Source organism: Bacillus rossius, chromosome 1 (genome assembly GCF_032445375.1).
Source record: "Bacillus rossius redtenbacheri isolate Brsri chromosome 1, Brsri_v3, whole genome shotgun sequence".
NCBI classification, from domain to species: domain Eukaryota; kingdom Metazoa; phylum Arthropoda; class Insecta; order Phasmatodea; family Bacillidae; genus Bacillus; species Bacillus rossius.
Window position 1 is genome coordinate 374,574,557 of NC_086330.1, and position 17,568 is coordinate 374,592,124.

Below are 17,568 nucleotides of genomic sequence, written 5' to 3' on the forward strand. Positions count from 1 at the left end.
ATATCCATGTGCCACTTGCTACTGTAAACCCTCACGAGCTGGCGCTCACTTGCCTTTATGTCGTGTGACCCGACCATTAGTCGGAGAAGAAACTACTTACTGATGTAATAACTGGTATTTGCAACTTCACCACTTTCCACAGTCAATGACTAATTCATGTGTCAGCAAGTGTTACTTCTGGAACTGCGTTTCCTATACCAAAATTAAGGAAGGGCCACACAAAATACCTTCAGACACCAGTCAAAACATCATGTATGACATGTGTCACAAACTCACAAGAAAGAATCAGTCGCACTGAGTAAATTTCGAAAACTGTCAAAAACAGATCTGAAGCATGACAACGATGATCATGACTGAAGACACGCCTGATAACTACTATCTAGAAAAAAAAAAATTTGAAGTGCATTTTTTTTTTTAATTTCTTAAAACAATTATTTCTAATCATTCTGTAAAACTGCAAAAGTATAACTTCATCATTTCATTATCCGATTTGTATATTCGTGTAAGGGTATGATGTAGAATACTCGTAACAAGACATTGGAATGTCATTTTTGAAATGTTGATACGTGTGGTTGTATGACATTGTGAAGGTGATTAACTTAATGATTCTTTGTATTTAGTAGTAATGGTGATTATTTGATTAAATTAATATGTTTCCAAAGTTAGTTTTTGCAAATGTTACTGATTCTTATTTGAATTATTTTTAGGTTAGGTCAGCTACATTAAGAAAATGTATTTAATTCATAACAAATATGTAATCAACACTGACCAAACCTAACCAACCATTCACATGTTTAAACAGTAATTTAAATGTAGCTCACCTAACCATTTCTTCAAACGACTTTAAAGCATTTCAAACATAGTAACCTTACTATTACAATGGTAAATGAATTTAAATATTGAAATGCTGTTTCACAAAATAATCAGAAAACATTAAAAATAAAAATTCTGATATTTTTTTTAATGCACCCTTCTGGTAGATGATTTCACAGCCACCAAATATGTGAAGAGGAATGCAAACATTAAAATAGTATGAATGGTAGAAATAATTCCAGTAATTTATAATTATATGTTAGCAGGTCACTATAACAAGGATTAAGTTGAATAAAAACTCTGACATTTTATTGGATCTTTCAACAAAATTCAAGCTAAAATGTATGCCCCACTTCACACATTTGATAATGTGTTAAAATGCCGCTCCCAATTTATTTTTCATTTCCGTTACTAGCAGGCAAGAGGTATAATTTAAATATCATCGCCGAAAGAAGTTATCATGTCAACTTGAACACACACGCGCAGTGTTGCCCAAAGGGCGGATGCATATTTAAATCATGTGTTCAGCCATTTCATCACATGTCTGTTGTGTCTCTGCACATCGGGAGAACGCCCTGTCTTCAAGCTAAGGCCACACAGAAAGCTAGGCTGTGTCCGAGATGTCCGCTATGTTCGCTACGCCAGGTGACCAGACAGATCAGTAGAGACCTGCAAAATTCGCGGATTCATTCGGCGATAGGCTAGAATTCAAACACATACACCTCTTAGATAATTTTGCTATTGGCTTACTGTTCATCTGTACGAATCTCAACCAGTTATAAACCCTCAACCAAAGAAGGATTGAATCACAGACAAACCAGCTGAGACGACTCACAAGTCGGCAGCCAATGAACTGGCGTTATTTGCCCGAGTGTACAGGGGAATGTGCAGTCTATCCTGAAGGCCATCGAAACCGCGAATTTGGCAGGTCTCTACAGATCAGTCTAGTTCACGATGTTGGAGGGATGCATGCTGTGAGATCTGAGCAATGATTCAGATTACAATTATTTTCCGCCAGTTCACACTGCACGTAAACATAAAAAAAAATGGGTTTACGAAGTTAATCTAAAAAAAAATAATTGATGCGTGTGAGAACGAAGCCAAATATACTGAATTATTTCAGAATAAATACAAATTAGTTCAATCACATTCGACATTTTTTGTACTTCTTCGATGAACTTCTCCTTGAGACTATTTAAAGCACAATTCCGGGAGAAACAAAATTTCGAAATACGCAAAACGCAGGAAGTACAGCCCAATTCTGCGTGAAAAACAGATGTTAAGTTTTATTATCTGCGCATGCGCGAGGGTCAATGTTCGGAAAACCGCCAAGAACAAAAAAACACCTGGCAAACATTACCTAGGATCGCGCCGAACAACAAACATAGCTCGGCGTGGCCAGTGACACCCCGAGATGCAGCCGGCTTGTGTTCCACTCCAGAGGCGTAGCCGGGAAGGGGGGGGGGGGGGGGGGGGGGTTTAGGGGTTCAAACCACCCCCCCCCCCCCCCCCTAGCACAAAATCTTTAATTAATTTCTTATTCATCACTCAAACAAATTTCATATTAAAATTAATAAAATTTTTACCATTACAATATTTAACTTTAAGAACCGAAAACTGATAAAATAGCACTATTTTACACCTTAAAATCCAAATTTTCCCGGGGGAGGACCCCCGGACCCACCGCTTTAATACGAGGAGGGGGGGAGGCATGCTTCTTAACACCCCCCATACACAAATCCTGGCTACGCCACTGTTCCACTCGCACGGCCAGACTCGGGGAACACGACGAGCACAGCGCTCCCTGTGGCGACGGAGACGCACCATATCTGGGCCAGGACTTGCGGCGGGAGCTGCGACTGGAGCAGGAAACCCTTCGCTTGGTCTCCGGTCACGACGCCGTTGACGGGCTGCAGGGTGCGGAACTGCTCTTCGTAGCGGGCCCTCTCCCGCGGAAGGATCACCCACGGGTCCATGCCTGCACACGTAGACAACACAGTTATTAAGGACGGGCCAATCAGATCCTCAAATACCATCACATCCTTAGTATTCCAAGGATTTGATATTCAAGAGAAAAAATTAAAAAAAAAAAAAATAGAGGAAATATAATAAATTTAAAAATTTCAACATTGATAACTAAGAGACCGGAAAAATTTCGCGAATTCATCTCGCGATAGGCTAAAATACAAATAGTTACACCTCAGTGCTGCCTCTGCTATTGGCTCGCAACTCACCTGGATGACTCTGGGCCAATGAGAAACACCCGACCAAAGCTTTATCGAATCACAGGCTGCTACGTTAGGACGTCTCATAAGACAGCAGCCAATGAGTGGGTGACATTTGACCGAGTGTACGTAGAACTGTGGAGTTCATCCTACAGGTCATTGAACCCGCAAATTTTTCCTGTCCCTACTTGAGGTTTATTATTTCTTCATGCCTATCCCGTTAAAATTTCCCGAGTTATTGTTCTTTTAACATGTAATCATAAAAATATAATTACTATATACTAGTTACATATAATTTTTCATTTCTTGTACATTATTTTATTTTTAACACTTAAGACATAGATTTGGATTCGAGGGGCATATTCAAAGTAGGCTACTCTTCCGGATTCTAATTCGAGATTCAGATCCGAGAAAATTGGGATTTGATCCATCACTAACATTAATAAAACTAGTTCTTCCTTACTAGTGGTGCCTTTGGTGGCAGTAACCATATCATCTCCCCAGACAAAATGAAAATTGTTCAATAATTATTCCCAGGGAAAACTCACTTTAATGCACAAACACAGATTCAGCATGTAACTATGGTAAAAGTTCCTATCACGTATCCAAGCTTATCCCTTTATCATGATGGCACTATCTGTATACTTTTATCCTATGGTACAAGAAAATACAATACAAGACTATACAAAAATATTCAACTAATTAAATTAAAACAGCAAAATTTTTAATTTTATAGTCGTATAATCCTGAACAAACCTGACAAAATTTTTTGATAAAACAATGAATTATGACTTAGTTTAACATGAAAGAGAAAATTTCCACAAGACCAAATATAATTTGTTTGAATTATGACATTCTAGGTTTTTTTTTAGCCAGAAACTTTCCACAACAAGCATCGTGTACCACAGGATCAATAATTTATACATGATCATGCCATCAGGATTAAAGGATAAATGTGGATAAGTGATATAGAACAATTACCTTTAGGTGGTTTGTAATCTGATGGAGATTTTTTCCTACAAATTTGTTATAACCTCAAATCTCAATTTTGATGCTTTTCCTAATCCTCACTATCATCAAGTTTATTACATGAAGGAAACTGCTATGCAAGTTAATATTTTTAAAAACAAAATTTTCAGAGATCACTTAACTACATTAATCCAGTACTAAGGTACAGCTAAGTAAAAAAATAATTTACAAAATAACATCAGAAATAAATGAGAATGCAAACATACATCTGCAAACCACATGGAGGTTACAGAACAAAGAGTTACTTTATAATCACATAATAAATATTAATGTACAAAATATGGCATTAATATTTATGGATAATAACACTAGGTTATGAATTGGCATGCATTCCAAAGCAGCCACTTTTCACATATTTTCTACATTTAGCCCTTATATTTTACTGTTAAGAATTTTCATAATATAAATGAATTTGGCTTGTTGAGTAATTTATGATAGTCATCAAATATATAATATAACAAAAAAAAAACCAAACAGATAATTTAATTATAGTTACCTAGTTGTGCTGACATTGCTATTAGCTGCAGTTAGAGAAGCTGAAACAAAACAAAATTAAAATTACTCCCATTCATAAAATGAAGCTTAACAGAAAAACGTTAATATCAAGTGAAGCAGAGATTGCTCATAAAGAAAGTCTCATAAACCAGAACTATGTTGTTAAAATTATCACAATCAATAAAACAACAGTGACCTGACCTCTGATGGCAGCAACATAACCTATTTACTAATTTTTTTTAAATCACTAGATAAATAAATGCGATAAGAGTTTATGATTGAAAAGCAGGAAAAAATATGAATACAGGCCACGAGACAATTTAATAGAACAAATGATTTAAAGGGGGGCGTAAACTGATGTTGCCAAGGTCAAAAATTTTCGCACTATATAACTTAGAAAAAAATGCAAACTTCACCCCGACAATACATACATCTTAAAAGAACTAAGCCATTACAGCAAAATTCTTCAAATGTAATATTTCTCGCGCATACATTCCAAAAATAGCTCTGTGCCGCCACTCGACGAATGTCAATTTCGAAATCGATATGTTCTGTCGACTGTATATAGAACAACTCTGTAATGTTTTGTTTTTGAAGATAAAACTATAAAAGTAAATAAACATATTCTGTTATTTTTATACTTGTTTTAAAAAATTAATTATAATTATTTTTGCATGATCACTGCAAATGTTACGTATGTTAAGGTTCTCAGTTGACGCCAAAAACGCCATCATGTGTGACGTCATGAAGCATACTGTCAAATGATCGCTTGTGTGACGTCGTTAAAAGAGGGCGGAGCTTCCGAATTTTGGTAACCACGGTTACGCATGCGCGGCACCATTGAATTTTGTTCCATATAGAGAGGGAAGGGAGAACGTAAGGCGTCCGGCGCGTCTAGGCAACAGAAGCTGTTACTGCCGGTGCACGTTACAATCACGCAAACGTAGTAAGTAGCATACGCTTTTGTTATTAAATATCCTACTCTCTGCATTTGGTTGTAAGGAAATATGATTTTAAAATCTATATCTCGACAAACGTTAAGGTATGCCCCTATGTGCATGGTTTGTGTGGGACAATTACATGAAAAACTTAAAATTTATAACCTCGCGGATGAAATTTTAGGGAGCGGCCCTTTCAGATATTGTATTATTTTTATAATTATTTCATGTACGTTTGTATATTCATTTGTTCAAAACATGACATGAGATGACATCTAAAACCTACCACATGTTGTTTGAAGCTTATAGCTTCCTTTAGTGATTTCTTTGTGTGGTTATTCGGGAACCAATAACCTAATTTTGAGAGCATTTTCTATGAAAACTCGGAACGCAGTTTCTAACGTAGCATCGGTGGCCGGTGATGAGCGAGCAAGGGATGAAAGCAGGGTGTCCACAAGGAATAAATATTTCGTACCAATTTAGGCTAGAAAAAAGTACTAGATTTGAAAATAAAGTACTAAATTATAATTTGTAATGGTTTTAACAATTTAGGAAGTTATTATGACATTGCAATGCTCTAACTTAAATATCACCCCACACACACATACATACCAGAGTTTTTAAAAATAATTACGCTTAATAATAAAACATATTGGAGTTACTGTAATATTATTATATTAAAGAAAAAGTACTATATCTGAGCGTAAATGTACTAGAACACTAAAAAACTTATAAAAGTACTAGATCTAGTACGAAAGTACTAACTGTGGACACCCTGGATGAAAGTCTTGCTCTTTTTGTGGCTTCGCTTGTCCGAAGGACAGCTGTTGCATCAACCGGTTTGTGAATAATACCGTCAACAACTTCTTCCAACTATTCACGTCTGAGCAGTTTTTCTACTTTTTTTTTTTTTTTAGCGGATGGACAAATTCAGGTGGTAATAAAACTATCTTATCCCACTGCTTTTGGTGCTCATTTGGAACTTAGATTTACAATCATTTGAGCTCGTCGTTCGTAATCCCAGGTAACGCTGAGGTGATGTGTTCTTGAATGAGTAAAAATGCAGTGGTTTACTATCCCTTCCGCAGTGTACACGTGAAAATAAACTACAACACCCAGTACTGTATGAAGATTTTTTTTTATTTTCGCCCGGCATTCGAATCTGGGACTTCTGACTCACGTCAGGCGACAGACAGTACCTAACGGTTGTATGCAAAACGCAAGTGTGATTACTACATACAGTTTATTTAACATTAAATAATTAAGGTTTGTTTTTCTTTTTAAATTCTTAGCCGTTATGTAGGAAAATGATAAATCGCGACAATTCCGGAAACTATGTGCTTTTTACATGAAACTATTTCAATAATTATATGAATGTGTGTTACCGTAGTCATCTGAAAAATAAAAGTTGTGGGGCCTACCTACCTAGCTAATTTTTTTAAATATCGTATTGTTTGTTTTAATTTTTTAAAAAAAGTTTATTATTTAAATGATTTTTCGAAGCTATTAAAAACATCATCATGAGAATCAGTAGCAATAATTTACTATTTATATTCTGTACAAAGTAACTAACGTCGATAATGTGGTTAGTAATCTAAACTCAAATACGCGGACCTACACTAATATTATACAAAAAAATTCGTTTGCAACGTGTACACAACTCGATAACTACTAGAACGATTTCAAAAATACACTGCTATAAAGCTACATTATTCCACGTGGGCGTAGGCGATGATTAATTTAAATTTATAATCCTATACATCGTTACGCTCATCACTGACTTAATGATAGTGAAAAGCTGTAAGATAGCGCCTAGCACTTGAGGTTATACACACAGCAACACTTTCATATTTTTTTTTATATCTTTTAAGAATGCATTTGAATTTTTCAACAAAAGATGGCGTTAGTAGTTAAAGAAGAGCTTTTTTTTTAATTTGTGAGATTCTAATTATTCTTTTACTTATCTAATTTAAATAACGTAACTTCACAGATTAAGTAAATATTCCATTTATCTCTGAAAATCAATTTTGATTACGTAAGCATATCGTTATAATTCATTATAAATTATTTAATGAGACGATTCACATGCAATGTAGTTTTTCAAGTGGTTCTTCATTAAAAACAATTTTTTTTTTGTGAAATACTTTTTATATATATATAAATGAAATTATTTTCATTTGCACAATATTAAAATAAATTGAAATTTTAATAAATATTTCGTGTATATTAAATTGTCATATTCATCATTTTTCAACGGGTGCCTTCGGCACTTACAACAACTAACTAGTTTTATGTTTTATATATTTTATTAAGTTACAGCAACATCTGTAAGAAAAAAAAAGCGACCATATTGAATCAATTAAAGTTTCCATTGATTTGTTTAGAATTGGTCAGTGTTGGTTTTTCCCCTTTCTACGGTCCAGGGCGTTTTTAATAAACCGAAATTCCATCTGACAGCGACGGTTGTTGCAGCTGGTGTGTACACTGTCACGAAGACGGATCGATGTTAGGATTTTCCCGTTGTCATGGGGACGCGCGATGAATCATGCTTGTTGAGTCTACGTCTTCCTCTCACGTGATCAGGACCGCATGGAAGGTTGTGTGTATGTGTATGGGAAGCCTTCATTTCACAGACGAGAGAGCCACACCCGAAGTTCATGCTCGCTTTTTTTTTTCGTTCTACCTCATTGTATAAACCGGTCGATTAGGATAGGTTAGCTACATTATAAATACTTTAAAACATTGTGGATGGTTGGTTATATTAGGTAAGTTAAAAATACTGTAAAATCATTTTATGGTTGCTTAGGACACAATCTTACCTCCTAAAAAATACATTAAATAAAAACTCATAAAATGAAGGGGGGGGGGGGGGGGCGAAAAAAACTAAATAAGTCGCTGTTGAAGCATTGCAGAGTAAGTTTAGAGTTAACGGCACGATTAAGTGGAGGGGGGAAGAAAAAAAAAGCAAAGCGAACTCTCTGCTAGCTTTTGTCACTATGGAATAATGCGTGTTTTCAAAGTTTCTGAGTTGCATAAATGTCAGATCCAATAAATAGGGGAGGGGGGAATGTTACGTATTCGAAGTTGATCAGCAATTAGTTTACAAAAAAAAAGAGCTTACAGTGACATTTGCTATTTTCATTTATTTCCTCTTCAGCACAGTATTTATGAAGGCTATCCGAATTCAATCCCCTGCGAACGCTGACCCTGTTTTTTATCTGTTTGTTTTTATATTTGTATGTGTAATGTCATGTGGGCGTTGCTCCACCATTTTATAAAAAGTATACACATTTAATACTAAATTAATTCACAGATTTGCACATGCAATACAAATCATGGACAATGAGAGAAGAGAGAGGAGTAAGAGAGGGAGAAGTTAGAAAAGAAAGGAAGAGTAAGAGAGAGAATAGCATGAATAAATGGATTAAAGCCTAGTTTATAAACTACGCAAGGCGCAATAACGCAACGCAAGTTTTGTTCAACTTCCTGCACCTTTCTTGCGTGTCCAACGGTCGTATTGGGAGAGTAGTTTTCCGAAACGCAGACCTTTTGTGTATGGAAGCCTTCGATGTTCTGTTTAATACATACATAAAGTTTTCAATTGTTAAACTTACTGACAGTGAAAGCAAATAACGCTTCTAAATAAAATTATTAAAAAAATATATTTTGTTTTCACGATTAACATGAATTATCAATTTGTTTCCTGCTATTTTACAATTTTAAGTTAAGGCTTGGCAAAGTCCGAGTCTTTTATAAATTTTCGGAACACTCCACTTCAAATACGGGAGGTGGAAACGCAAGTAGAAACGCAAGAAGTTGAAAGTCGGGCATCGCTTGCGTTGCGTTTTTGCGCATTTACATCCATCATTATTGAATTTTTTTACGATTTGCGTTTATAGCGTTAGAGCGATCAAGGCCGTGGCCAGGATTTTGTGAACGAGGGAGTCCAGTAAAACCATTACAAAAATTTTTATGACTATTTTTTTTTATTTAGATTTAGTTCTAAAAGAAAACTGTCACGCTAAAATCTCACGGAACAGTAGACAGTTCAACGTTCATTTAAGTAATGATTTTGCTGGAGAAAAAGAAAACTGAAAATTCTATATTTTGCTTTTTATTCAATTCTTTTTAATACATTTTTTTCTTAAGTCAATTGTTTGATGTTTTCGTTCAAAAAATTCATAAATACACACACATTAATGTTATTTAATACATGAGACACACATGTCAAGTTTTGTATTTAACATTATGCTTGCAACCAACACACGCGCAAAGAGGAATTAAATGAAGACTTTCGAAATAAAGCTCTATGTAACCGAATGCATCCAAGCTACTTGTAATTTCCTTATCCTGCCTTCACTAGATTTTTTTTTCATTTCATTTAAATCCTTGAAACAAAGGATGGTGTTAGTGGTGTGTGTGTGTGTGGAAGGGGATGGGCCGGGGGGGGGGGGGGGGTTGTCTACGTCCCTGAGAGTTTGTTGCGTCTCGTGTTGGGAGGGCATGGGTGTTCTCCAGGTGCTCCTAGCGGCGTTGGACAGCCCTGGCGCCGTCGCCGGGTTATCGCTTATCAGCGTTGTCGGGCGACTTTCGTGGTCTGCGCGGGGGGTGAAGGGGAAATCACGCCTTCCACGGCACACCTCCCCCCTCCCCGCTGAGCTCATGTCACTCGCTCGGCCGACCAGCACGTGAGCGCCGACTGACTGAACATTCAGTCGTTAACATTCAGGTCAAATTGCTCTCTATATTTAGTAAACAAAAATTATATCTAACCGACATTACATATTGTTACGAACGTGAGCAAGGCCGCGACACGAGCAGGTTCAGAGCTGGCTGGCGGCCCCACGCGGCCACTGACATCACGTGGCCGCCGTAACATGAGACGTGCCGCGCACATTACAAGGGTCGCCGCTTTCCCCCCCTCCTTCCCACCGCTCCCCGCGCGGCGCTGATAGCCAGACACCTGACAGCTGACAGCTGGGGGAGTTACGCGCGCCACCTGGCAGCTGCCGAAGCGTGTCTAGAGATTTCTCGCGTCGGGTCGGCGCGGAATGACGCGACTGGCCCCAGCCGCGCTCGTGAATTCTAGAAGTGGCGCCTGTGATATATAAGCCGAGGACGCCGGCCTCAGAGTTCAGTTCAGCTGGGAGCTGGTAGTTTTCCCGCGGGGGAGTTTCCGGGGCGATAGTGCCGCGCATGCGGCAGAGCGGCGAAGTCCTTGGACGAAGGTTCCAGGGCGGAGAGTTCAGTTCCAGGCGATAGTGTCGCGGGCGCGGCGGAGTTCCGAGCGAAGCGTCGAGTGGAACCTCGGCGAAGGGTAGTGCGACGTAGGTACACGAGGGGTGCTGCGGCGAGAGTTGCGCCAGAGGTGCGGCCCAGCGGGGTGTGCAGTGTGTAAGAACCGAGTGACTGGGGAAGCAACATTTGTAAGTGTAATTAATTATTAGGCATTTTTAGAAGATTATTTGTAGTAATGTTAATATTGGCAATCAATAAAACTGTTTAGTAAAATATTAAAACTATTTAATTGGGCTATCCTTTACGAACCAAGCAGTTTCCCACTACAATTTATCATTTCATTCGTTTTAATAAATCGTAACAATATTAACGTGCCTTACCCTCTACCACAATACCGATCATTCCGTGTTCAACTTTTTGACCAATTGTTTTACCTAACACCGTTCATATGTGCCACAAGAACAAATACACTTTGTGTTCGATCACGAACACAGAAATTTCGCTTACTTGGGCACAAGTAGATGTCGTTAGGTGTATAATATATAAAAAAAATTTACTGAAACAAGTTATTTTCTAAAATTCTATGCAGTTTTTTTTCTATATTTCAAATTAAATAAAACTAAAACTATATATTTTTTTTTACAACTTTCATCCTTAAATGTGTTTTCGAGATTACACCAGCTTCAACAACAACCAGTCCTGAGTGTTTGGTAGGCGAGTAAAACGAGAGAAGTAGTCTCAAGGTCAAATCCTGTTGATATTTCACTTGAAAAGAGACAGGAACGTCAAACAACTTAACTGGTAAATACACACACATGTTTATCGCTACAGCTGTTGCCGTTTAACAATGAGATGCGCACTGGATCCCTGTTATGTGGCACACCACATCACAGTACGCTGCACGCATGTACGCACTAGGACATGTGAGCGCTGACGGAGCTCGGGATGTGTTGTGTACTGAGGTAGGCTGAGACGTAGTTTTCGAAGTAGTTTTGGGCCCACCCGCTAGATAGTAGTTTTCATTATATTTTACTATCATAGCTATATTGATTGTGAAAAGTAATGTATAAGTTATTTTCAGGCATACAAACCAGTCAACCTTAATTCATTTTATGTTGGTAGCCACATATTTTGTGGTGTGGCATACCAGAAATTTTGCATCTTCTACTAATTTATATTGAACCTGATTTTTTTTATATTACAAAACAGCATTTTGGGTTTCTCGCAAAGTATAATTTATGTTACTAATTAATCATCAAATAGTTAAATAAATACTATGAAACTAACACGATGGATTTGAACCCCTTGTCAATAGTTTTTTATTAGTGGTTACGGGCTCATCCAACAGATAGCGCCACATGTCGCGCAAAACATGGTCTCAGTTTCCACTGTGAGAGTCGCGCTTCTACGCCTCCCTCCTTGTTCTATGGTACACACAGTTCACTAGCGCATGCGGCATGTACCAGTTTGTTCCAGACTGTACACATCACTGTGCAGGACACAAAGCCGCTCCTTTTATTCGGGAAGCCTTCATTTCACAGACGAGAGAGCCACACCCGAAGTTCCCCAAAGTTCATTCTCGCTTTTTTTTCCGTACCACAAGGTGTATTTATTTGGGATGTAGCTTACTGATAACGTCATACGCCGTTCTATCTCATTGTGTAAACCGGTGTGGCATTAAATTTTGCGGTCGATTAGGATAGGTTAGCTACATTATAAATACTTAAAAACATTGTGGATGGTTGGTTATATTATATTAGCTACATTAAAAATACTGTAAAATAATTTTATGGTTGCTTAGCAAATAATTTTTAAATATGTAGCTATCCAGGGCTATGAAACAGTTTACATGATCACAGTATCTTTAATGTAGCTATCCTAACCAAATCAACCGTCCACAATGTTTTAAAGTATTTAAAATGTAGCTAACCTAACCTAATTGACCATTAGTTATCATGAGTTGTCCAAAATAAACCTCCACGGACACACGGCAAACGAAAAATATAGCGGTGTACAAATAAATACCGTTGCCTTGTTTATGGTCTTTCGTTTTATCAACACCGCCATATTTATTTACAATGAACCAAAAAAAAAACGAAGATGCACGATCGGGCGTTTGGCTCTCTCGTCTGTGAAATGAAGGCTGTCCCTTGAATTCGATCGTTGTACACGCGAACGCTATTGGCAGCTGCGGTGATAAGGCGGGGATACGACTGAAAAACTCAAGAATCATGAACTTAACCCGTACGTCGACGGTTAAATAATACTGCAAAAATTTTCAGCAGACGAGCTGACTTTTTGAATTTTTAGATATCGTCTGAATTTTGAGTGCATTTTGGTTAGGGATCTTGTCGATTGATAATTTTTTCAGTGTATCATATTTATTCATGGAAAAATAAATTACGCACCTACTTCAAAAATCAGACATATAGCAACAATTGTTGAATCTAAAACTCTCATTTCATCTTTTCGCCTAGAATTCGTACACCAATTAAATCACACATATTTAACTTTAATATAAATACTATTTTATGTAATGGTATCATCTATTCCAAGCCAACATTAAATGGTTGTACAATTTAAAAAGAATTCTATAATTGTGAATACATTGTTATACACATGTACAATAACAACAAAAAAAGTCGAAAAAAAAACAGAATAGTAATTTTCGAAATAATAAAATTAATATTCCGAACCAAAACTTTTTTTAAACATTATGTCCAATTTTCTTATAATAATCTTTTCATTTATTGAAATGATAGTTCGTAATTCCCCAACTTCTTTCGTACTGTATCATAACCTGCTTTCCCTGAGGAAACATTATTTCGCGCCAATAAATTATACCGTGCTTTTGAGTGGTTGGTGCTCCTGATTATTCTTAAAGAAAAATATAAAATATAACCACGTCTGTTAAATCTTAAGTCAACATATGATTCGAACACGAAACGTTAAAGCTACTACACGCCAATCATAAACCATCTCATAGTACACAAAAAAATCTTAATTCTTAGTTTTCAAACGTAAACCCAGACCTTTATTATTTCCATGCAGTCATACCAATCACTGCTGCTTCTTAAAAGCACTGTGTTTATTGTTTTCAGATGCGGTGTTCCAAACACACGGCCTCAATTTTACTTCGTAAACTAAACATTCAACAGCAATGTCACTCATTTGCAGAGATTAATTCTCTGTGCGAGCAAGTGAAACCTTTGAATATATATATTCAAAGGTGAAACTGTCAGCGGCCTCGGAGGAAGAAACAGTGTTGGCAAGCCTGCGTGCGCACGGCGGATCGCAGCGCTATGAATAATAGGGGTCTCTGGTGTAACGGTTTGTGTTGATCACGCACGAGATAACATGGCAGTGGTTGGTTGTGTACATTGCCGATAAGGCATTCCACGTAACCGGAATTCAGCGGAACTCACTGCCAAAGGCGCGATAAACAGAATCATTTCCGGACCTGTGTTCATCGGCATTCACGTCTTCTTCACATGCCCAGCATATTCTACCCCGAGTCTTGTTGCAAATTTTGTCAACAGACAGGTGCGTGATCCACTTTGCCTGCTGTTTGCTTTCATATTATTTCGTTTCTTTGGTGGGAATGGAATATAAACATAAACACCCTCCCCCCCCCCCCCCCCCATCCCTGAGAGCGTCTCTGTCGACAAATATACGCTGCATGTTCGCAACAATGCAAACAAAGATTCAAATTTCATGTTCCACTAGTTTCATCATTGCCACGCACGAGTAGGTAATTCAGCCGAAGCTAAGTTGGTTGGAACGCCATCTTCAGTCATTGCGAGGTGTTCTGGGTACTGATCCTCGGTGAAGCAAGGCTGTGTGTACTGTTTCTAAATGCAATTTTGGTTGCTGTTTATGTTTCAAACTTTACCTCCAACCCCCAATATCCTATTAGCATAATTATTGTGGAGGCAATAAAAATGACTCCCTCCCCCAAAAAATATAAGTTTACATTACGTTTTTTTCAGAGCCGGGTAATGCAAACTTCTTGTAAAGGCTAGTCTTCGTTTAAATTATATATATACATATATATGTATATTTAATGTATAGAGAGAGTTAAAAAAACAAACCGGAAATCAAACTCGGAGGGATTTAAAAAATAAGTATATAATATTGGTTCAGGATATTCATGATATCAGTTTACAAGTCACATAATAATGACACAATTAAGCGGCAATTAGCAATAGCCATGTGTGCTACACAAATACTGAGATTAAATCTTCCATACGTCGGGCATAATAACTCTCGCCTGAGAGTGCAGTGCTTCTTGATTGGCTGCAGCTGTGGGCTGATCAAAGCCTTCCTTTCTTCGGTCGGTTTGGCCAATCGGAGCCGGGCCTCTGGTGATTGGTTGTACAGTTCCGAAGTTCGCCGAAGTCCAGCCGCTTGCTCGTGAAACTTCGGTAGCTCATAAGATAAAAACGCGCAGAAAAGACATCGAGATCGTCTTTCATAGACTTTTGTGATGGAGAAATTAGAGAATTTTCAAGCTACATTAAAAATATTTTAAAATAGTGTGGACGGTTGATTGGGTTAGGTTAGCTACATGACAAATACTATAAAATAATAAGAGCAATTGGTTACATTAAGTTATCTACATCTGAAATTTAGTAATTCCTAACAAATTATTAATATTATTTTACAGTATTTTTAATGTAGTTAACCAACCATTCTCACAGTATCACAAATTTGTAATGTTTTCACCAAAGTTTAAATTGAAAAATACTATAATTTTTGGAATTTAATCTTTTACTTTTTAGAAACGTGACCTTCCTTCAGAATGACCAACGTTTTAATCACTCAGCATGTAACTTCTAACCAATTACCCTGTAAATAGAATTTAAAATTAAAATCTTCGACGTGTTGGTCGCACGCACACACACACACAGGAGAGAGGGGGAGAAACAGAGAGAGACAGGGAGAGACATAGACGGAGAGAGACAATGAGAGAGATAGGGAGAGAGACAGACAGAGAGACAATGAGAGAGATAGGGAGAGAGACAGACAGAGAGGACAGACAGAGAGACAGACAGAGAGACAGACAGAGAGACAGACAGAGAGACAGACAGAGAGACAGACAGAGAAGGAGACAGAGAAGGAGACAGAGAGAGACAGAGGAAGAGACAGATACAGAGGGAGATGGAGATGCACAGAGAGAGAGTCAGAGGGAGAGAGACAGACACAGACAGACACAGAGAGACAGAGAGATGGCCGAACACGCAGGCACAGACCGGCGCACAGCTGGCGCGGCGACGCGTCCAAGCACGTCACACCGGAAGTGCGGTCCCCGGGGGGCTAGGACCGACAGGCGTCACGCGGCCCGCTGCCATTCAGGACGTCTCCATGCTTCTGAAACCAACCGCTGGTATGCGTCCGCACACGCTGTGGCATATCAGAAACACTAGTTCCTCCACTTGAGGTGGCTGCCTGACTACCTGGACAAACACACGGTGCGCAGAGCTTCGGAAAAAACTACACGATATCCGAGTGGGGTCTGCTTACGGAAAGCATTTAAGAATTAGCTGAGGGCCGATAAGAAGTTCGGTTTCAGGATTAAGTTTTTAAACTGTGTTTTTAGAAGAGTAAAAATTTCTAAAAAGGTGCGTTTTCGGAGTAAATTTTAGGCATAAAACAAGTATAGGTACTTGAAAGCACTTAAGGGACTTGCATTGCAACTTTATCCTCATTTGTTTGCCATATAATGTCACGGTCACCGCTCAAATTTCACAGTCGACTATGCACGACGAGAAGAATGCGGCCAGTTCAGAGCCTTGCGCTTAGGGGCGACACCGCACTAGAAATGTCAGCGAGCGTCGCGCTTATCATCCCGCCTCACCGAGATAGATCCACCCCTGACTAGCGGGCTTCTTGAACAAAAAGAAGAAAAAAATCCAGAAGTTTGAAAACAGAGGACTTGAGAAAAAAATTTTTTTTTTCGTTTACGTACATCGGAATAAGAGTTGGGGCGATAAGAAGTTTTATTTTTCGTTTTTAACAACATTGCTCTGTCTCGTTCGCAGGCCGCTGCGAGCTGCACTAAGCCGACGGAGAATGAAAGAAAGTGGCCAGACCTGCCTCTATGACCGTGGTTAGTATAGAGCTGTCCGGTATTAGTCTGTAGTGTATTTGATACAACTACAACAACTGCGAAATATAGTCTGAAATGCTAGTGGCACGATTTTATCTGAACATAATTGTGTGTGTTGGAAAGCCGTTTGGTACACTACTGGAGTCGCTAGAAGAATGGATCTCGCTAGGGCGAACAGTGAAAATTATATTATGAAGTCGTTATTGTTAAACAAGTATTTAAAAAAAAAACTGCAACGAATAATCAGCTTTAAGCTTTACTATGAATGTTTTGCTATCCAGATGGGAAAGAGAGGTGGTGGGTCGTTCTCATTTCATTTTGACTTCAGTTATTAAAACATGGTGAACACTGCAAGCATCCACCACAGAAATCTTTAATCCCACCCCCCCAAAAAAAAAAATTTGAAAAGCAAACCGCAAACAAAGTGGTTTCAAACCCCCCCCCCCCCCCCCCCCGACCACACACACACACACACCAAATGAATTTATCCATTGCTTCAGCACACAACTCCGTAATTTATCATCTCCATGACTGGAGTAGTATAATTTGCGAAATCTATGATTTAATGCTTTAGATGCACAGGAAAACATATTTTCTCTTACTAATCTTACTTAAAATTTTCGCGAAACCAGACATTCAGAACTCAAAAGCCTTGAAATAAAAACAAAAACAACGATGACACTAAAGTAAGTATTTTAGTAGTCATCAATTGTTCAGTAAT

General features: G+C 38.1%; 1 protein-coding gene across 6 annotated transcripts in view; it reads right to left on the reverse strand.

Annotated features, from left to right (window-relative positions):
• Positions 1–5,199, reverse strand: part of LOC134528518 (intersectin-1) — a 132,824-nt gene extending 127,625 nt beyond the window's left edge. For 4 of the 6 annotated variants that reach the window (XM_063362210.1, XM_063362209.1, XM_063362208.1 and 1 more), the window contains exons 1-3: positions 4,994–5,198; positions 4,564–4,603; positions 2,638–2,791 (exon numbers count right to left, since the gene is read on the reverse strand). In XM_063362210.1, the coding sequence (XP_063218280.1) occupies positions 2,638–2,791; positions 4,564–4,579 (170 nt within the window). In that variant the 5' untranslated portion in view covers positions 4,580–4,603; positions 4,994–5,198. The other 2 variants (XM_063362207.1, XM_063362206.1) reach the window with 2 other exon arrangements.
• Positions 5,200–17,568: the final 12,369 nt, after the last annotated feature.